The following is a 21,861-nucleotide window of genomic DNA, read 5'->3' on the forward strand; positions in this document are numbered from 1 at the left end:
AATCAGGCCCCATCTTATCTTAATGACCTTGTAGTACCATATCACCCTATTAGAGCACTTCGCTCTCACTCTGCAGGCTTACTTGTTGTCCCTAGAGTATTTAAAAGTAGAATGGGAGGGAGAGTCTTCAGTTTTCAGGCCCCTCTTCTGTGGAACCAGCTTCCAGTTTGGATTCGGGAGACAGACACTATCTCTACTTTCAAGATTAGGCTTAAAACTTTCCTTTTTGCTAAAGCATATAGTTAGGGCTGGACCAGGTGACCCTGAATCCTCCCTTAGTTATGCTGCAATAGACGTAGGCTGCCGGGGATTCCCATGATGAATTTTTCCTTTCCAGTCACCTTTCTCACTCACTATGTGTTAATAGACCTCTCTGCATTGAATCATATCTGTTATTAATCTCTGTCTCTCTTCCACAGCATGTCTTTATCCTGTCTTCCTTCTCTCACCCCAACCGGTCGCAGCAGAGGCCCCGCCCCTCCCTGAGCCTGGTTCTGCCGGAGGTTTCTTCCTGTTAAAAGGGAGTTTTTCCTTCCCACTGTCGCCAAAGTGCTTGCTCATAGGGGGTACTATGATTGTTGGGTTTTTCTCTGTATTTGTTATTGTACGATCTACTGTACAATATAAAGCACCTTGAGGCGACTGTTGTTGTGATTTGGCGCTATATAAATAAAATTGAATTGAATTGAATAAGTTAGATAAAACGGCTCGTTCCGCAAGTGTTACTGTTTAATCCAAGCCAGGATCCCACAGTACCAAATCCAACTACCCTGCCTCAGCTGGTGAACGGAAACAATAGAACTTACTAGACTATAAAACACAATTCTTCCATTTTACCTTTAGTTACTTGCTATTATTGGTATTGGTTTCATTAAACAGCTCCACAATTATACTTTAATTTACAGGCTGTGTAGACAAAGTGATTCTGTAGGTGTTGTTCCAAAGAATATAATGCAGTAAATCCATCATTATAGACATCAAGTCACCAGACTTATTAATATACTGTCCACAGAAGATTACCAAAGCACTAACCCATATGTATTATACTTATTTTATTACTAGCTTAATTAAATAAGCAATAAACAAGATTACATGCATGTATATAGACTAAAGGAGGCTACACTAATAGATGTACAACAACAGAAATATTGATGAACAACTTAATCAATATAGCTACCGCCAGTTGATCAATACATATAGCATCTCATTTCAGAAAAACTATCAATATCCCCACCTCTTGTATTATTGTTTTTTTCTAACTGCATTTATTGATTTTTTTGGCCACTCGTGGGAATGCCCACATTGTCATTGATTTGGAGCTGTCTGTAAACGATGTCCAGTATTCTCTCCTTTTTCTCTGTTTTACTCTTCGTCGAGTGCCGAGGGCAACGTCTGGCTTTTGAGCTGCTAAGGTTTGCCTGTAGAGTGCATTAGGTTTTAAGAGCTGCAAACAGAGCCAACGAGAGCAGGGAGGGTGAACCGAGGACAGTGAAGTGTAAAGTTGTGGGTTTTAAAACCAAAATAATCAGATTAAGAAAATCACACCATTTAGCTGATGGACACAATCTCCTGTGGGTTTTCCACAGAAAGTGACCACTTTCACATCACACGTTCGACCCATTGTCACTGATAAGCGCTGGTTACGAGAACAGACTGAGGCTATTGCATGCTTTGGCAGCTACTTTCATTTCCAAGGCTTAAGTCATCACCTTCCATCTCTTTTCCCAGATGTGAGTCAGCTGCATGACTTCACTCACATGTTGCTTTGTCAGAATTTTGTCTACCTCCTCCAGTAAAAAGACGCTGATGCTAGGTTTAGATGATCAGAGCAAACAAATCAAAATTCCAGTGTGCTCAGAGTCACTGATTCCAACCTGCTGGGCTCCCACGGGGTGACTTTAGTAATTAGAGCTTTCTTGTGAGTGTTGTCCAGCAGAACAGCAGTAAGGTATTTTATATAACTGTTCAGCCTAATGTGGAATGTGTTGCTGGATTTCTATTTTTTTTTTGTTGCCTTTATTGGATAGAAACAGTGAAGATAGACAGGAAATCACGGCGAGAGAAATGGGAAGGCATGCAGATCAGACTCAAACCTGGCACATGGTCACCTGCTCACCCACTGAGCTAAACCAGCACCCAGTGTTGTTGGATTTCTACTAAGGATCTCTAATCACCATCAAATAACAAGTCGAACAGCTGAGCAGAGGGTCCAAATGGAATACTACACAATAAAACAACCTTCAGTGCAATAGCACTTTTGTTACTCAGAAAGGCTGTTATTGCCAAATCCTTAAAGATCCTCCCCCTCAATCTATCTGTGCATGTTGTGCTGTTAAAGACGCCTGGGAGGAGGCAGAGCCCGCTGATGGAGTCCCTCTGCTCCGCCCGTAGCTCTGTTACAGCACAGCTTGCTGCTCAGTAGATAGGAGCAGTCCACTTTTCTCTCCCCTGCTGAATCACACATTCCTAATGGTGGAGGTCAGCGCAGAGGGAGGACCGTAGCTCCAGACACATTGATGATTGTATGAATTACTGCTGCGCTTAATTAGGTGATTTTTCTCTTTAAAACCAGCGAAGGCTTTCTGTAAGCGATATTTCTCCAGAGGCATGCTTTTCATTGCCTGAAAGGTCACCGGCAAGTGGCATGAGAACGAAAGTGAACAAGGTCAAAAGCCTCTGGCCAGGTGCCAGTGGAAATACAGGTTTCAGTGAGATTGAGTGCAGTACCTGAGGTGTAAAGTCAGTCACACACGGAAACATATACTCTGTCTTCCTCTCTGCTTCTTTGAGGCTCCACAGAGAGCGCTTTGTTAACGTACGAGAGAAATATTGAAATTTGATTGACATTTTCAATCTTTGCTATCTCACTGTTAACTTATCATTCGAAGGCTTGTGTAAACACAGACCCTCCTCCGTGCGGTGATGTTTTGCCTCAGCGGTGATAGCAGCTACCATGACCAGCCTCCGCGCGCCTCCGCTCCTCAGATACTGAACATGTGGCAGAAGAAGATAAAGAACCTCACTGGTGAGATGCTGCTGTGCTGTCAGCAAATGCCTGCTAGTGCCAGGTGAGCATATGGTGAGCATCAGAGCATGCTTGCAATGTTTGATGAAGCCAGTGTTTGTGTTCTGTCAGCACTATATTCTTCTTGGCCCTCCTCCCATGGGACTCCTTCAGACACATATGGAGGTAATTTGTTCAAATTCTTCAGCGGAGAAAGAAATAAGAGGGAGTACATGGCCTTGGGATCTGGGACTGGGAAATCAGTTTGAGGAGTTGGGGCTGGGATGGAATATGTTTCTGGGGTACGTAGAGGCAGGTTTTCTGTGACTAATGGCTTTGAGTAACATGTTGCTTGGGTATTGAGATTTTATGGAGGTCAATATATTTGGCTTGATAGAAAGCAGTAAAAGTAAAGTAAAATTCCCACTAAATGAAACTTACAATCGTCTGTAAGTTTTCACCATACCTTCTATTAGTGTTGTAGTTATTAGGGTAGCTAAAACTGCAAAGTCCACCTCATAATCATGTTATCAAATTTGAAACGGATCATCCCTCGAAGAATCTGAATGATGTGAAATGTTAGCATCTGTCTGACAGACTGCGAAGCCATAGATGCAAAATACCACACACAAACAGAAAATGTATTAACTGAAAACATCATATATCAAATACTGGTCCCTCAACACACTTTCAGAACCTTTTTCTGAAATCTGTTTTTCCTTACCATCAACATGAATCAGGATCTGAAATTTAGGACAGATACATCTAAAAAAAAAAAATCTTGGAGAACTGGCGAGTTAAAATTTGGAAAGAAAATCTAGGACTCCTGCAAGGTCCCATATTTGAGCACACATTAATGCACACATTAACTTGGAGGAAATCTTGTCATTTTTCTCTCTTCCATTAATACATGACCACAACAACAACAACGCTTTAGAGAGGAAACAGTTACCAAAAGACATCACAGAAGTGCCAAATTTCAACAGAATGATTATCTGAGTAATGTCATTACATGCACCATGTATTATGTAATCACTCTTTTACATTATGGAATGTGTGGGAAAAGAAACCAGTATAAAATCAATACTATAAATAAATGAAAAGCTTTTACTGTCAGGAAATCCAGTTTTTTTACGAGAGAATTTGACTGTTTAAACAGACAAAAGGTCATTATAATAGTTAGGAATGCTCTGAGAACCGAACTAAAGTTCCCCAGAGGTTGTTGTGATGTCAGAATCCAGCCGTCCATTTTCTCCAGCTTATCCGGGGCAAGGGTCACGGGGGCAGCAGCCTAAGAAAAGAAGCCCAGAACTTTCTCTCCCCAGCCACCTCCTCCCGCTTACACCAAGGTGCTCCCAGGACAGCCGAGAGATATAATCTTCCCTGCTTATCCTGGGTCTACCCTAGGGCCTCCTCCCGTTAAGACATGCATGGAACACCTCACCCACGAGGTGTCCAGGAGGCATTCTTGTAAAATGCCCGAATCATGTCAACGGATTCCTTTTCAAACCATTCAAAGACGGAAGCCCAGTCGGTCTGATCCCTGGAGACAAATGTCTCAGATCAATAGATCGGTCATCATCAGCACCCCATCACAAGCAATAAAAGACACTATCAAAAAAACATAATCATTGCTAGCCATCCACACATGATGTGACTTCCACAGACAAAGAGAGATGTCTCCAAAACTTCAGGAACAAGCAGTAGTGTCTGTACAATCCTAACATTACTAACTCAAAGCAGTCTATATATTTCAGAGTGATTTAGGCTGAGGTTCCTGATACGGGAAATGTTATGGCAGAAATTTGGCCTTCCTCCTGATGTTTACATTCTGCAGGTAAAAGGAGAACAAAGAGAGAAACGAGGAGAGAGGAAAGAGACACGTATTCAGAAAACTGCTTATAGCAGCAGAACTTAACCCCAAGATTCTGCCAAGAATAAGAGCTTCTGGGCATGGACGCAATATATTATGGCTAACATTAGCGCTTAGAGGTTCTCCGAAGGGGCGTTAGCTTGTATTGTATTAGCATGAGTGATGGAGCGGATAAAATAAGCCTACTTAATAACATGTTAAAAACACCTGGTCTTTAAATGTTCTCACAAGCTGCTGGTATAGGGACATCACATAATGCGATGTGTTTCTGTGTAATGTGAGTATTTCAGCCTGGTATTGATTGTCTTTGAAACTAATTGTGAGCCATGAGCCAAGAAGAGAAAAACTCTCAGAAAGTCAGAAAACTTGGCACAGCTCAAAAGCCGAGGTCCCCGGAGGAGCCAGCCGTCATCATTCTGTTCTGTGAATAAGAAAAACACGCCCAGCGGAGCCGTAATGAGGTCACTTATCAGCGAGGGCACTCGGAGGGTGTGCCACGCTTCCTCTCAGCATCCCTCCATCTGTCAGAGGGAGAGGACCAGTGACCTCAGCAAGTCCTGCCAGTAATATCATGTGGCGTCAAACTCCACGACAGGCTTCAAAGTTGACTGAAGGAGCAGCAAGTCCAAACTTTGTCGAAGAATAGACCAGGTCTCGTTTTTCTTCTAACTGCATTAATTAAAAAACTACAACTACACAAATCCTGTTTTTCTTTTCTGTCCAAACTACCAAAAAACATCTGAAAGGAAGCTCTCGGAACATTGTGCACGCATGACGAGAAACACCATCGCTAATAAGAGTTGCATGGCAAAAAATCTTAGATGGCTTTTAAAGTCTCTGTGTGTGCAGGGGGCAAACAACAAAGAAGCAAGACTTCAGACCAACCACAACAGTGCTCAGAGTTCATGGGAAGAATTTGTAAGTCACACAGAGTAATTACTTCACAAATAACAGGGGTTAAACCACAGTGGGAAAACACAGCAGCAACTTCTCTTTTTTTTATCCCCTCCAAACCACATGAAAAGGATTTCAGTATTTCAGTGCTGAGAGCTGCTGATTAAGAAAGCCTCTGAATCACATTCAGGAACGAAAAAAAGTGGAAAACACAGAAACAAACAAACAAAAAAACAGAACAGGACTTTGTTTGTTGGTCTGGTGACTCGTAAAAATGTACTCTGCACACAGCCTCTGTCGCCTTCAGTAACAGCTGTTGATACGAGCACAGCTTGATGCCCCACTGATGATTTAATGAAGTGGTTCAGGACCGGGTCACAAACAGAAACACAGCGTCAAGCTTGTGCCAGTGGATGTGCGCATTTGTTGAAGAGAGAATGCGACTCTGCGTCTTGGGTTTGAAGATGCTGCCATATTTGGCACGCTGTAAACTTCCAACAGTTGATCAAACTAAAAGTGAAATGTCTTCAGGATTTAAACGAGTTGATTACACCACACATGTTACGCATAAAGTTCTTATTTTAACAACTCAAATACACTCAGCTGGTATTCTTTCACAGCGTCTTGTGTTTTTAATTACACAGAGGCACTGAGACACAAAAATTTGAATACTTTAGCCGGGCGTGTCTAATGTAACCACAGCATCCCAAATGAAATGGTGTAATTGCCGAAGTCTGACACACTTTTTCTTACTCCTTTATTTTGAAAGGTACAATAATTAATGAAAAAGGTGCAGGCTGTATGCACTCGCCGGACACTTTATCAGCTGAACCCATTCGACTGCAAATATGCAATCAAGTGATCACATGGCAGCAACTCAATCTGTTTAGGCCAAGACGACCTGCTGAAGTTCAAACTGAGCAGCAGAATGGGGAAGAAAGGTGATTTAACTGACTTTGAATGTGGAGTGGTTGTCGGCCGGACAAGGCGGGTATCTGAGTATCTCAGGAACTGCTGATCTACTGGGATTTTTTCCTGCATAGTCATATCTAGGGTTTACAGAGAATGGCCCATAAAAAAGATAATATTCTCTGGACAAGAATGCCTCGTTGAGCTCTGAGGTCAGAGGAGAATGGCCAGACTGCTTCCAGCTGATAGGAAGGCAACAGTAAGTCAAATAACCACTTGTTACAACCAGGGCATGCAAAAGCGCGTCTATGATCATGTGACACGTCAAACCTCGAAACAGTGGGGGTACAGCAGCAGAAGACCACACCAGGCACCACTCCTGTCAGCTAAGGAAGGGAAACTGAGGTTACAGTTCACACACCACAAATGCACAGTAGAAGACTGGAGAAACATTGCCTGGTCTGATGAGGATCAATTTCTGCTGCACATTTGGATGCTGCAGACAGGTGCCTGTGCACCTTTGGAATGGGAGATTTTCATCATGGATGTGCAGTCAACAAATCTGCAATATTTAAGAAAGGAGAACTGTTCCCTTTCTTGACAGGGGGTCTTTTTGTTGCCTCTCCAGTGCACTTGTTGTCACTTTCATTTGCAGCAAAGCCGATGAAATGGTATCATAATGGCTTATGGCTTCCTACATTGTTTTACACTGTGATGATCACCACCATAAATAACTGGGTTCATTCTCTATAGAGAATAAATGTAATTCAAAGTTGGAGTGCTGAACATTTACGTGAAAACAGACGTCTGTTACATTCAAGCCATCAGCATCTAAATATGCCCAATTTTTAAATGCAGAGTTTCTGGTGACAATAACACAGCTGTAGTAATACTTTTTACATGAACCAGCAACGGCCCGTTTGCCAGATCTGCAGAAGCGAGTATCAGTGGGACAGAGAGGGCAGTGTAGGGTAACTTGAGGATTTAAGGAGGAACCTAGGAAGTGTACAAAAAAGGTCTGTACTGCAGCTATGTGAATCCATTCAGGAATTGTTGAGATGTTTTGTTTTGGACTGTGTTCCAGATAGAATACATAAAAATAACCCATAATGTAGCCTAGCTCAGAGCGGACACACACACACAAACACACAGTAGGGTGTAGTCTCGTGGCAAATTAAGACACTGGAAACAGTAATTTAGTAGTAGTCATAACACAAGGCAGCTGGTACACAATAGCATTACTCCTGACATAGTCGTAAACAAAACACATTTTGCAGCTTATTAAACTAATCAGTTCTGGTCTCCCTCTGGGCGCCGTGCCTCAGCAGCTCAGGAGAACATGCTGGCACATAAAGAAACGTACAGTTAAACAGCACAACCTGTGGATAACATATACATTTACGGGCAACATAGAAGTATATAAGGGCAGGCAAACTATATAGCCTCCAAGCGTTTTCACATGTGAATGTATTTTACCACTCTGCCATAGTTTCTGTGTGGACTCTATATTATTCCAGAGAGCCATTGGGGAGAGGGGTTAAAGCCTGGAATGTACACCATTTCCCCCACAGGAAGCTGCACATGGAAGTCTAGTATCGCCCCCACACCCAAAAATCGCTCCATCACACGCACTGGCTTGCCAGCGACTACCGAGATAAAGAAAAACGGAGAATTTCTTTTTTGTCTTCAAGTAGAATAAAACAAAACACTCTCGCTCTTGGTTTTAGGCGTTTTATTAAAGACATTTTTATTTTTGATATAGTCACAAAGTTTCATTGTACAAAATTTCACAAAATTACAAAAATACTCAAACTCTTTAAAAAAAAAAGTACTGAAGCTGTCTGCTTAGAGAGCTTTGTTTTTTATAAAACTTAATATTCATGCTCTGCCTCTTCAAGAAGCTCGTATTCCATTTACACAGGTGTCAGAGTCATAGTGGACATTTCACCAAAATGCCTGCTGTACACACGCACAGCGCAGCATGAAACAACATGTGGGGGGGAAAAAATAAAAAATATATACAAGAATGCTCAGATTCTATATAAAGTACGTTTATAAACACGTCAGATTAAAGTTTCAACTCCGTCGAGTCAGGATGACATTTTGATATTTCACCCAGTGGTTACAGTTATCATTGTGCTAGGTAATTACATTAAAAACATACAAATATACTGACATCATTATAAAACGGTCGTCTATTATATAATGCAGAGCTAGCCCTAGCTTGTTGCTAGCCCTTTTGTATTACTTTACAAGACTGAGTTATTACACATTTACAATGTGCTGAAAATAATGACTAAATTGTGCTTTGGTACTGAAACGGGTAGCTGCTGCTCTATGAGTGCATGTCTTGTTGTTTTTAGGTGTATGTTTGCATATACAGTAGATTTACTGAACACACACACACACACCCACACACCTGTATAGAATCCAATACATCACAGGATTTGTCATCATGGGAATCATCACCATAATTAGTAATAGTACAGCAACCCCTGCACCCAACAGTGCTCCTGTTTTGAGTTACATGTGTCGGTTGGAGCAGGTGCTTGTTCTCTGGCTGGAGAGTAGGCTATAAACACTGAGATATATAAACTTGACATTAAGGTACACTGGCCATAAAGGCCACACACACACACACACACACACACACACACACACACACACACACACACACACACACACACACACACACACACACACACACACACACACACACACACACACACACACACACACACACACACACACACACACACACCTCTAACACTTGTGAGTACCCGTTTGGTACATACAACAGGCATTTCATTAAATGGCTCAGTGGGGGCTTGTCCTACCCAGCAGAAACAGGCCCACATCCAAAACATACACCTTCACTGTACTTTCCAACTACTGTTACTTATGTGCAGCTTCTAAGCAACATTACATCGTGCACATTTTTTTTTTTAAAAACCCGACAGCTTACAAAGCTTTCCAAAAGCTTCACTTCATGTCATTCAAGTGGTGACAAAGAATACTGAGTTTAGTGCTATAAATCATACACACTGCTTATGTTGCAATCAAACCAAATGAAAACAACATCCTTCCTGAAATTAAGGAATTTGTTTGGTTGTCATGGTTTGTTAGGACAGGTCACACAGTGAGCAAGTGGCAGGAGTAGAGTGTCACCCGGCACTCATAGATGCAGCCGAGGCAAGAAAGCCGCACACAGCTTTGTTTACAGCTGCCATTTCTAAGCTGACAGTTGGCCACCTCCAGCAATCTTCATAAGAGAAAACAGGGACAAGGCTCTCTCAATCAAAAGGAGTTCAGCTCTCTTTTCCACTCTGAGATTGTCTGGTGAATCGGACGGGAAATAAAGACAAATTTCCATCCAGAACGCTAAAGTTGCTTAACTGTTTTTCCGCAGCGTCTTCTCATCCAGTGAGATGTTCAAGACTCCGTATCTGTCTGCATTTTCCAGATCTTTGAAGTTTCCATTATCCAGTATTGACTAGTGGCTGTAGTAGTGAGGATTTAAAAAGAAAAAAGAAAAAGGCACAGGTCAGGGTTATATACAGTCACTCTGCAGCCTTCTCTATGCTATGATGAGGTGGTTGCTCCGCTCTCTGATGTCTACGGCGGGAACAAGTTCTTTCTTCAGAGGGGTTGAAGACAAAGTAGAGCGTCTTCCTTTGGGCTTGAACAAGTCTGACACAAAGAAGACCTGTGGAGAGCATAGAGAGAAAACTCATTTAACGTCTGAGCATCGCAACTGCAAAATGTTAAAAACTTAATCATAACGTTAAGAATGTAAGATAGAAAATAGACAATACATTGTTTACCTGGGTGGATTTTTATGAGTATGTCAGTACTCCAAATGTGGAGAAGGTGCTTTTTATTTTCCCCCCCCATTTAAAGTCTTATTCCTCCTACTTCCACTGATACTTTCTGTCCGTTAGAAATACAGTTTGGTGTTCCTCAGGGTTCTGTATGTGGTCCCTTTGCTTTTTCCACTTGTAAACATGTTTTTTGCAACATAAATTATAAACAGACTGTGCGTTTAAATGATGAAAGGAAAGATCCTTTCATCATTTACAAGGCACAGTCTCACCCAATACAGTACATCATTACCACTGTCTTTTTCTTACATACTGATACGGAAATCTTTAGTTTACACTCCATAGATAATGCTCACTGTCATCCTAAGACTTAACATATAGACCCCAACAGCATCCACACACACACACAAAAAAGCAGTTGGAGAAAATCTAATGATTGGACAAGATCCTCTCTTGTTAAGTAGCTTAATCAGAGAGGAATCATTCTATTAGAAAGATTTAGCCTGTGCTCTCTTCGACTTCTGAACAAATCTAGTAAACAAGTTTCCGACGCAGCCACTCACTATGCAATAAGCCACCAGGGCTCCTTGTACGAAACCAGCCAGCACGTCAGTGGGGTGGTGCTTGTGATCAGACACGCGGGACAAGCCGGTGTAGAAAGACATCATGATGAGGGTGAACTGGGTTAAAGGGCGAAGAAGACGGGCTCCGTGCCAAGTAAAGCGAGACTGGAGGTAAAACTGCAAGAGAGAGACGTTGACATACTGAGTATTCATGCAGAGAATAACAGGATGAGTAAGATGGTACGAGAATAAAAAGGTCAGAAACTTACCACCAAATAAAGCATCGTGTACATGGAGAAGGATGCATGTCCAGAGAAGAAAGACCTCCTGAGGAGAGCAGATGGCAGTCAGCATTTGGAAACGGCTTAAAAACACAGTGGCCGATCAAGCATTTTATTTGTGATATTTAGAACATTTTGAGCTTTGCTCGTTATACCTGGCCTCTTGAACTTTGCTCTCCGGGCCCCGACACTGGTAGTCAGTGATGTAGCCCAGAGAGCAGTTGATTGTGGAGAAGTCAGGATCGCACACGTCAAGAAAGTGAGGACGCAGACGGCCCACTGACACTTTGGCGATATCGGTGAAGGACTGGCTGACTGCACAGCCGAAGATGAACACCCCGACCTGCTTGTACAGAGCAGAAATGTACGGGTTCCCCACAAAAGACTTGGAGCCTTCATTCAAAAAGTAGATCCTGTAGCTCTCACCAATTATAATCTGAGGGGGAGAGACGGGAAAGCAATGTCAGTGACACAACTTGTAACAAAGACAACACAGACCTATTCCTGAGCGAGTTTTTATTCATTTATTTTTTAAATATCAGAACAAATAAATAATAAACACACTATTAAGTATTAAGACCAAAGATGTTGTTATTACAGCTACAAGAGAATGCAGTGATTTCTTTAAGAAGGGCCTCGAGAAGAGCTTGTTTAGAGTTTGAAGTGTTTACCTGTGCCATCTACAACTATGAAAACAGTGAGATGACATGGGGGGGCGAGTCAGACCGAGTCCACCATGTATAGTTTTCTAGAAGTGTGTAAATAGACCGCAGTCTAAACAAGCGACTGATGGAGTGAGGCGTGTTTAGGAGGAGGTAACTCAAAACAGCTGCTGGAGCTCAAAAACGCCTCGCAACCCCCCCTCAGCCTCCCTCCTCCCCTCCCTCCTCATCCGCTGTTGTCTCAGCTCGAGAGTGGAAGGATGGAAGTCAGAGCAACAGCATCGGAGGAGGGATGAGGGGCAGAGGGGCCGGGCCCCGGTGGTTCTAATCAGGAGAATCGCTGAGCTGGGCGCTGTGTCTGATTCTGGTGGCCAGACTCCACAGGCGCACGTCGGGGACACGTTTGTTTTTCCCCTCCGCTGGCCGCCTTACCGAAACAGCTCAGATTTCACAAGGGACGTGTGGGTTGTTTTCATGTTAGTGTCTCAGCTTCATAAGAAATTCTTTCGAGCGGCACAGAAATAAGTCGGATTCTGGGAAAGTCTCTCTGCAGAGGGATAGCCCCTTAAGAAGATTTAACAAGCTGATAGTGCAAGCGTGTCATTTTCCCACCACTCAGGCCTTTAGAGCCGGCTCGACACAGCTCAGCGGCTTTCATGGGAAAGAGGGGAAGGGGGACAAAACACATCTGGTTCTCCTTCTTTGAGAGATTTTTTTTGTTGTTTTATATTTCGCGAACGAGCTGGCATTCGAGCATCTATGGCTGTTGCGCTGAAACCTCAAAGATAATCGTGGGGCAGGACACTGATTTGTGGCTTATGTCGAAAGTTTCGCATTTCCAAAGTGACACAGTGTTTTCTTCCCTTCTAATAAAGTTGGGCATAAATCATTTACGACACATTGGATTCTAGTTTTATAGTGGGAAACGAAGCACTAAATGGCTTAATGTTTGCGCCTTCTGGTTCAGAAAACAGAGGTTGGCCAGAACGCTCCGGGGGGGAAAAAAGAAAAAAAAGAAAACGTGGATTTTAAAGTCATGTTGCGCCAGGGGAAAATGCGATATTTGGCAGAGCCTTCTTGTTTGGGGCTTTCGCCACAATTCCACCCCAGCAATTACAGTATTTAACCAAACAACCATTGCATCAACCATAATTGCACAGCCAGGACTCCTCACCATTAAAAGCCCCTGAGGGCCCAGAGTCTGCTCTGGTGACTGCAGGGCGAGACGATGACAGCCGGCGACATGTCGCTCTGTCAGGTGACAGCATGTGCTGCAGCAGCGCTGAGCAGAATCATTATTATTATTATTATTATTTTTAATGTGTGTATGCTCCATGTTCCTGTCCGGGCTGCAGCATCGCATAGAAATGTCAACGCATTCGTGTGATTTTTCATTGATGTGTGATGTTGTCTTATTGATAAACCCATTACATAAATCATTTGGAAAATGACAACCTGTAATGTATACATACTGTGAGTATTTCAGGGCATTTCTTGGCTGAGAATGGGCTTCCGAGACTATAAATGTAAGAATAATGGGTTCGCATGTAGTTAAGAAAGTGCTTGTGTTACCTTGCTGTCCATTTATTGTAGTCTTATTTATCCGTTATTGCATGTGATTTGGATGTTTGTGCTCACTTTCTTGCATGTCAGTGGTATTTCTTTAAAATACTGTGTGTGCGCGCATTCATCCTGTTGCAATTCTAAAACCACGATCAAAGAATCTACAGCATCGTACCACAGTTCCTTTACCATGATTACCAGTGTGAGGCCTTTAATGCATGCTGAAGGTTTGTAGTTTGCTGAGACGTAATGTTTAATAACCGTTTACGTAACTAGTGAACTGGAAATGCACTACAACAATGGAATTAATCTTCAGTCTACCTTCCGCCTATTTGGGGATTTTTCTGTGGACTAATTCCAAACTATTCATGGATTTTTTTCAAAAAGGACATCTAAAATATTCGCTCCTTATTTTCATAAGGATGATAATTTAAGGTATATTTGGGGTTTGCACTATTAAAATAGGCAGTTACAAGCGTTTTTAGACGGGGTCTCAGGTATTCATGGATTTGAGCTTTTCGTGGCAGGTGTGGTCCCTAACCCCCGCGAATACCAGGTGTTGACTGTATCATCAAACTGTATCATCAACTGTATCATCACTGAATCATCACCTCATCACCAGGCCTCTCGTAAAATGAACATTTTTCCGCTTTTTTGTTGTACAAATGAAATTGTCAAGTAAAACTGTGGTCTAAACATTATCGAGGATTGTTATACACCCTATACTCGCATCAACATGTTTTACACGCGTGGATTATGTTGAGCCTCAGTGCAGCTGTGCACTCTGAGGTGTTTGTGAAATGTTAGGCTTCTCTCTACAGGGCCCGGTGAGGGCCATCTGAAACCTGAAGCAGCAACATTATCTGGAGCAGAAAGGGCTGTTGGGCTTCATCATCGTGGCAAATAAAAATGTGATTTGATTTACAGGAAATGTGCACAGGTTCGCCATACGTCGTCATCGCTTTCTCACAGGAATTTCCAAAAACCCACTCAGTGCTTTCCTTTTACTGCAATCACCTGAATCATCTTAAGCCCCCACCCCCCATCCCCCAAGGCAAAGCGCTGAGAAAATGTTGACTGGCTGTTATCTAGAATGGGGTGAAACTAATAACAAGGTGTGATAGTGGAGGTACGAGGAGTCGTGGTTCCAGCCATCTCCCAGGGCAATCTCAGTTTATAGCCAGAACGCATCAACAGTAAGATAAAGCCCAGCGATAAACCCCACATTTCTCAGCACATACAGTAAAGCCCACAGAGAAGATTACGGGTTTACTTGGTGGAAAACACAACTGTTACTAATTTAACAGCTGGAAAAGTGTAACAGTGTTACTACAAATCGTCTGTGTGCTGGACACATGGCTGTAACAATGAATAAAAACTGATGGATGATGACAAAGGATGTGGTTAACATCAACTGCAGTTCAACGGTGCTGCTAGTATATGTGCAAGGTGCAAAAACATGAGAGGAGGTGATGACATTAGTGGTGAGGGTGAGAGGACTTACAGAGAGGATGGTGATTAGAATGCCAGCAGCGGTAAGCACACCGTCGCTAATGGTGTCTCCGTTTTTGGCCGGATACTTGATGGACTCATCGTCGCAGTAAAACCCTCTATGGTAAGGCTGAACTGCGCTGGTCTCAATGACCAAAAAAGGCAGGGCGGCTAGTGTGAAGAAGCAGCGAGCGGCACAGAGAGAGAAAGGAGGGTTGGTGGGGATGGGTGATGGAGAAGAAAGGGAGAGGGAGAGAAAAGAGAGATGGAGGTGCTGGGTTAATGCCACGCAAATTACAGGAGGACGCGGATGCAAGCAAGAGGTAACGAGCGAACACGTGGGACTCAGTTCCAGTTCATTCTGTGGCTGCTATCTGTGACCGATGGAGAAATTATTCCAGTTTTGTTAAACTAAAACCCGTTTTAAGCCGGATTTTGGACAATCCATGTGATCACTGCTTTCAGACTTAACTCTCCAAGCCAGCTTAAAACTGACTTATTCTCTGTCTCTCTGACAGAAAAACGAGCTCAGATATCTGTATTTTGGGATAAGGCATATATCCAAATCCAAGCAGATGACAGAAAATGTAGTGAATTGATAATCTTTTTTAAAAGGCACATAAGCAAGAGCTGTGGGAAACTGTGTGTGTGTGTTTTTAGGATCATTTTTTATTATTTCATAGACTAGATGACTCTTTGATCATCTTAGGGATTTGCTGGTAATTGCATTATTATATAGTCCCATTTCTAAAGTGTAAAATATTTAATTTTATTGAAGCAGTGAAATAAATGGAAACCGAGGCAGCCTGAAGGATAGCAATTAAATCTGAAAGTTAACGATACCACACAGTGGAAAATGGTTGGCGGTAATGTACATGATTTACAGTCAATGAGACAAAACCACTGAGAGTGAGCGAGAGGCTGCTGAACCAATCAGACCCCCCCCTTAAGGTGTCACAGTGCAGCCGGTAATGAACTGAGAGCGTCCCGACGTGTTCTCTCGTTTTCTTACTTCACCGCGCAGGAACTTACTGAGACCACAGGCACAGTGAAGCCCACTGCCGTGAGCACCGCGGTGGACACTGTGCTGTTCTTATAGGGCAGACGGATGCTGCTGTCACTGCAGGAGAATCCTCTCTGGTAAGGCGGGAAGGGAAATTTGTGCAACAGCACGGCAACGAGCATCACTGCATGGTTGGAAAGACACAGGACCAAAGACAGACACGTTGGATCAACAGAGAAAAAAAACAAACACATTCAAAACATTTACAGTAAGTTTACGAGATTATCGCATCCCGGTTGCCCGTTATCGTAAAAAGAAGAAAAAATGATAACCATTAAATTAAATCATCATCATTTTGCACTTAAGTGAACCGCTTGAGCCGAGAATAGCATCAAATGATCTCAAGTTCCCATTAAGAGGGTAAGATGGGCCCTGTTCTTAGGAGGCAACGCTGCTGTTAACTGAAAGAAAAAACACACGCTATCAGTCCTCCTTCCTTTCCTGCCGAGGCTTTCAAGTACTCTTAAAAAGGCCTTTTTAAAAGACACCTCGGGGGAGGTGTTTGTGTCCGATAGATCGAGTGTTTTTCGGCAAAAGTGCCAAAAAGATCTTATTTATCTTCCGACAACAAACAGAGTGGGCGTAGCTAAGATACAAGCAAACCCCCCCCCTAAACAACAGCTTATTTTCCTGTCAATTTCCTAAAAGACTTCAGCAAGGACTTTGATATTCGAGGGTACCCAGGGGGAGGCCTCAAATCTCGGACAGAATTTGGAAAACGCACTGTCAAACGACTTCAAAGCAACGTTTAGCTTTCGAGCCACTCTCTGAAGACGTGCGTGATCTGCAGACACAAAGAAAAACAAGCAGACTGGTGGTCGTTTTGGGGGGGGAGCGGGCACAATTTCTCAAAATAAATGTCAACACATGCGCCAGTCACTGCTGAGCCCCTTTACATCCACACACACACACACACACACACACAAACATACAGCTGACTCGGGGGTGCCTTTGAAGGTCCAGCTGTGGGCTGAGCTCAGGTTACAGACAGAACTCTGGCACTCTGAATGCCGGGGCAAGTCCTGCCACATTCAGCAGGATTCACATTATTAATTCTCTCGCTTTCACTGTTGTTCTTCAAACAAACACCTGGATGGAGTGGCTGTGAAGCAGGTCCAGTGAAGAAGAAGAAGAAAAACGAAAAAGAGCAGGGTGGGACATATTAACAACTCTGGAACTGTAAAAATACGCTGCAGTTTAAAGTCGGCTAAATCCTGCATGTCTGATCCCTTCAGTTTGGTTAGTCTGGCTATGAAAAGAGCAACACGAGCCTTTCCAAAGCGGGGACTTAGTCTGTTCAAACTGCTGATACAAAGGATTTAGGGGGGGAAAAGTAAAAAAAAGGGCACAGAAGCTCAAAATGCTACATGTGAAACACATTGACCCAAGAGCCCTGACCCCTGCGACCGCATCTATACACATTCACAAACACACAAACCACAAGGCCAGAGACTGATGGAAAGAAACCAATGGATGGCAAACGGCCTGATGAACTTAAGAGGCCACAGCTTTTGAGGAACCAGCGTGAGGTCAACGGTTCCAAAGCTGTGATTGGGGGGGAAGAAAGAAAAAAAAAAGAAAAAGTGACCCCTGCTTGCCTCAGGTTTTTCTTCCACAGTCCTTTGACCCCCTGCATCCGAAACAGAGCTGCAGCATCAGCAGTGAGTGTGGCATCTTGGGATTTTCCCTCCCCTCCTTCCTCTTTTTCCCCTCATCTAAAAGTCAGGGGGGGGGAGGGCGAGGGGGTGGAGGGTGTCCTCATCACTGCCAACAACAACACCAGTCAGCAGGCGCGAGTCTGCCTTTCGCGCTAGCAGCATCGGCCCAAAGACAATAAAAAACAAGCAGAATGTTGGAAGATTTTTCTTCTGCAGTTCATGATCTCCTTCCTGCACGTCTTCTCCGAAACAACTGAGGAGACCAAGCGTGAAAATAAGCAAACCCCGTAAACTAAGACCGATGATTACTTTTTCAGCTCACGAATGAGCGCAGTGTAACGTCAAAACACGGCAGAAGACTCATCATCAAGACCAGACAGCTCCATGCAGCCACACCTTGTGGAAACTAGAATAAATATGCAATGAACGCACACTCCGAATTCAATCCTCACTATACTCCGGGAGGCGTTCGCCAACACGCCAAACACGGCTATTAAAAACAAACAGACGCACATTTTCCACTTGCAGGGATCCCTCACTGTCTGCTGGCCTAGAAATGTATACATACATGTCTGAGGCAGCTGTGGCATATACACGGATGAAGTGGTTTTCACCCCACACACGCAGTCATCCAGGGATTGAGCTAGTTCACAATTTCAGCGGGGGCAGGTCTGCCTGCTTGGGTTTTAATGAAAATCCCAGTGAAATCAAATGTGAATCTCACATCTTGCCTGCTACACTGGACTAACAATGTCATTTGACACAAATTTATTAAACTGGAACACCTCAGTGCTTTTCTCTTTTCTGGAAGGTCTGTGGGTCAAGCTTTTTTTATGGAAACTGTGTCACAAGAAGGAATCCAGGAGCCTACGAACGGAGTTCCTGGAAGGAGAACTGGATTAACTGGAAATAACTTGTTTCAGAAAGAAACCAAGCTCATGTTTACTATTCCCAAAGGGTCCGTTTAACCAGATTCTAAATATAAAGACACTTTTAGTTTCAGTTTTGCTTGTAGAGGCTTGTGTTGGCCTCCAACGCATCCAATTACAATTAGTAATGAAACACATTACGAAAGTGAGGTTCTCTGTTTTTCTCATTCTGGTGAGCAAGCCTTAAGATTTAAAAAAGCAAAAAAAAAAAAACACCCCCAGCATAATTCTCCTAAATCTGTGTGAGGTGTGGTTAAAAAAAAAAAAAAAAAAATCAGACTGTTACCCATTAACTGCCAATCACGAGTTTAGTTGTGAAGCTGGGCAAAGGCACGGGTAAACGTGATCAGGCGATTAACTGGAGAATCAGTTGCTACAGCTTAGCGTAAACTTGAACCCAATCACCCCCTCGCCCCGGGGCTGATTGAGGGGCATTTCTTTCTTTTTCCTTCTCCCAATTGAGTTCCAGTCAACACTGAATCAGCATGACTTTCTCATCCAGCCGACTCCCCCTGTTATCTTTACATGCACTGGCAGGTCCATGGGGAGCACATTCACTCAAAGTGCATGACAGAGCTGGGGAGCAATATCCTGGGATGCAGTTTTCCCCAGAACTACAAATCAGTGTGTGAGAATGAAGGAGAAGTGGTGATTAACCAGCGCGGGCCCGACGTTTCCTCTTTGTGGTTGCTCTGTTCAAGCCACATCTTTAGCCAGAAAAAACACACTTGGTTTGTTGACAAGCTCCTCTGTGGGAAGTTATGTACATACAGAAGAAATGACGGGGATTTACCCTCCACAGAGATACAAAAAAAAAGGAATTACACTTAAACTAAATATAGCTTGTCAAAGAAAGATTGTTTATAGTCTAAACCACTGTTAACAATAGCTTTACTGCTATCCAGTATAGATGTGGCTTTATCTTACCACTGCTGCGGTGTTTGCAATCATGACTTTACACCAATATTCCACTGAACAACACAATGCAAACATGTGGTTGTATCACAGCAGAAAATGAAGTCAAAGGTCTGAACCACACAGCACCCTCCCCACTTTTAAAACTGGGACTTTCATGTTCTGAACGTTTCACCCAGTGTGTGCAGCTGCTGAACATCACAGGACCAGAACTGATCCACACACACACACACTCGGCTCTGACCTTTTCACCACTTCCCTTAATTACAGCACACACACAGAAATATTATGCCAGATGTTCAGATCTGAAGAATTCCTGCTGCTTTGGAATGTGGGACATTCTGGAAAATAAAATGAACAGTCAAAGCAGAAGTCCATACAGGTGTGGGTGGAGACCAAAGAAATGTATCCCTCCTGGAGCACTTTATTAATTTCTTTCCACTTGGACTGCATTTTTTAGGGGTTAAGCTAATGTAATTTTTGGAAAACCACATGTACTTTAATAGCCAAATAAACAGGCCAGAGTAGCCAATGCTTTGCTTTAATTACAAAGTTTGTGAAAGCTGGTGTGGCAGAATCACTGGTGATATTATCACGTTTTGTCTCATTATTTAATAGACATTTTTACAGCAGACATGAAGAAAAGAGAATGCAAATGCAGTGCTTTAATATCACAAATGAACTACAGGAAAAATAAATTTATATTATTACTCAGTGGTGTCAAACATATGGTCTGAGGACTAGAATCAGCCTGGCAAGGACTTTAATCTCCCTCCCTGGATGTCTTTGGAAAATAAGGAATACATTTTGACCTTTAAACTGCATATTCAGAATTTTTTTTTTACAGCTTTTTATACTGATTAAGACTTTCCCCCACAGCCATTCATACTACAGTAATGAAGCAACCGATAAATCATTAAATGACAGTAAAGTTCCTGTTTTTTCCACAATCTACATGCCTGTTCTTTTTATGCCTCCACAGAAAATAAAGAAATACAATGAATGAATTACCAAAAACTTTAGCTTTATTAATACAGGACAGCCTGGGCAGACTTCTTTCTTAATCTGAAATTTCTTACAATTTCCGGCCAAAGCGTCTTGCAGAGTCCACTTTCTTCTACTAACTGCAGCAGCATTTCTACGTGAAACTGCACTTCTTGTTCTTATATTGAGAAGCGTCGGGAATGAAATGTGCAGTAAAAAACTAGTTTTCACTTAAAGTGAGTGTCACGACGTCAAACGAGTTCGGCATCCCTGGTATCGCGTATAAACCGGGGCAGGCACACACGAGCGAGAATCGGCCCATTTGAAACACGCCAGAAGTAACAATGAAACGAGTAAGAAGCCGCAAACTTCCCGCCAAAGGTCCCCACGGTAACGTGACGCGGCGAAAGTGATTTTTCGGGCTCTTACCTAAAAACAGGCAGAACAGATCCACTCCGACCAGCAGCTTCCTCCTGCTGTGGTCTTTGCAGTTATTGTTGTTGAGCGAACTCCCGCCGTTCTTCGTGTCGGCTGCCATGGCTTTCTCATAGATCAGACAGCGTTGCATTTAAAGCGTTTTGCACGTTTGGTTAAAAAAAGAAGTAGAAGAAAGACTAAAAATGAATTGGTAGCTACTGGAGTTTATTTCTCGGTCTACAACACGTGTCTCGCTATTCTACAGGAATCCTAAGTAGGAGCGGTCACGCGAGTATCTTTGATCAGCTGGAAAACACTGTGGAAACTACTCGCTCCTCACTACTGGCTCACCTTCCTCTAACCATCCTTTACTCGTTTCTGCAGGGATAGGTCCTGTCACAGCCTTTCAAGAAAACCCCTCCTCCGGCTCCTCCTCTTTCAATTAATTCCATGTGCCCGGTGGGGACTCACCCCACTCACCTCTCAGGGCTGAGGGGCGCCCCAGTCAACACAGCAGCAACAAAGCAAAGAAAAAGAAACTTTTTTTTTTCCTTCAAATTCTGGAGCAAGTTCTCATTTTCCACTTTAAATAACTCATAGATGGAGGGAAAAACCAGTAGGAAAATTTCCTAGATTTTGTGCTCATCCAATTCAGGGTTGCGGTTGGACTGAAGCAATTTTAGCACTCAAAGTGCTTTCTTGGTACTATCCTCATTCACCCATTTACACAAACATTCATTAAAAAGTACTTTTAACCTATGCCTGACATGCTCTTACATAAACTGCAATAGATGCACCAATAGATGCAAGTTACAGTTGACAAAATTAACTTAC

General features: G+C 43.0%; 1 protein-coding gene across 2 annotated transcripts; it reads right to left on the reverse strand.

Moving 5' to 3' along the window:
• Window positions 1–8,397: 8,397 nt before the first annotated feature.
• On the reverse strand, window positions 8,398–21,411 carry LOC116314746 (phospholipid phosphatase 3-like). 2 transcript variants are annotated; one of them, XM_031732868.2, is made up of 6 exons: window positions 21,040–21,410; window positions 15,075–15,232; window positions 11,501–11,781; window positions 11,334–11,391; window positions 11,065–11,241; window positions 8,398–10,386 (listed from the first exon to the last, which is right to left on the reverse strand). In XM_031732868.2, exons 1-6 carry the CDS (start codon window positions 21,176–21,178, stop codon window positions 10,258–10,260), a joined length of 942 nt encoding a protein of 313 aa, XP_031588728.1. In that variant the 5' UTR covers window positions 21,179–21,410; the 3' UTR covers window positions 8,398–10,257. The 2 variants fall into 2 exon arrangements, with proteins under 2 accessions (XP_031588728.1, XP_031588735.1); XM_031732875.2 differs by lacking the exon at window positions 15,075–15,232 and adding an exon at window positions 16,094–16,248 and having other exon boundaries at window positions 10,248–10,386; window positions 21,040–21,411.
• Window positions 21,412–21,861: the final 450 nt, after the last annotated feature.

This window comes from Oreochromis aureus, linkage group 18 (genome assembly GCF_013358895.1).
Source record: "Oreochromis aureus strain Israel breed Guangdong linkage group 18, ZZ_aureus, whole genome shotgun sequence".
NCBI classification, from domain to species: Eukaryota; Metazoa; Chordata; class Actinopteri; order Cichliformes; family Cichlidae; genus Oreochromis; species Oreochromis aureus.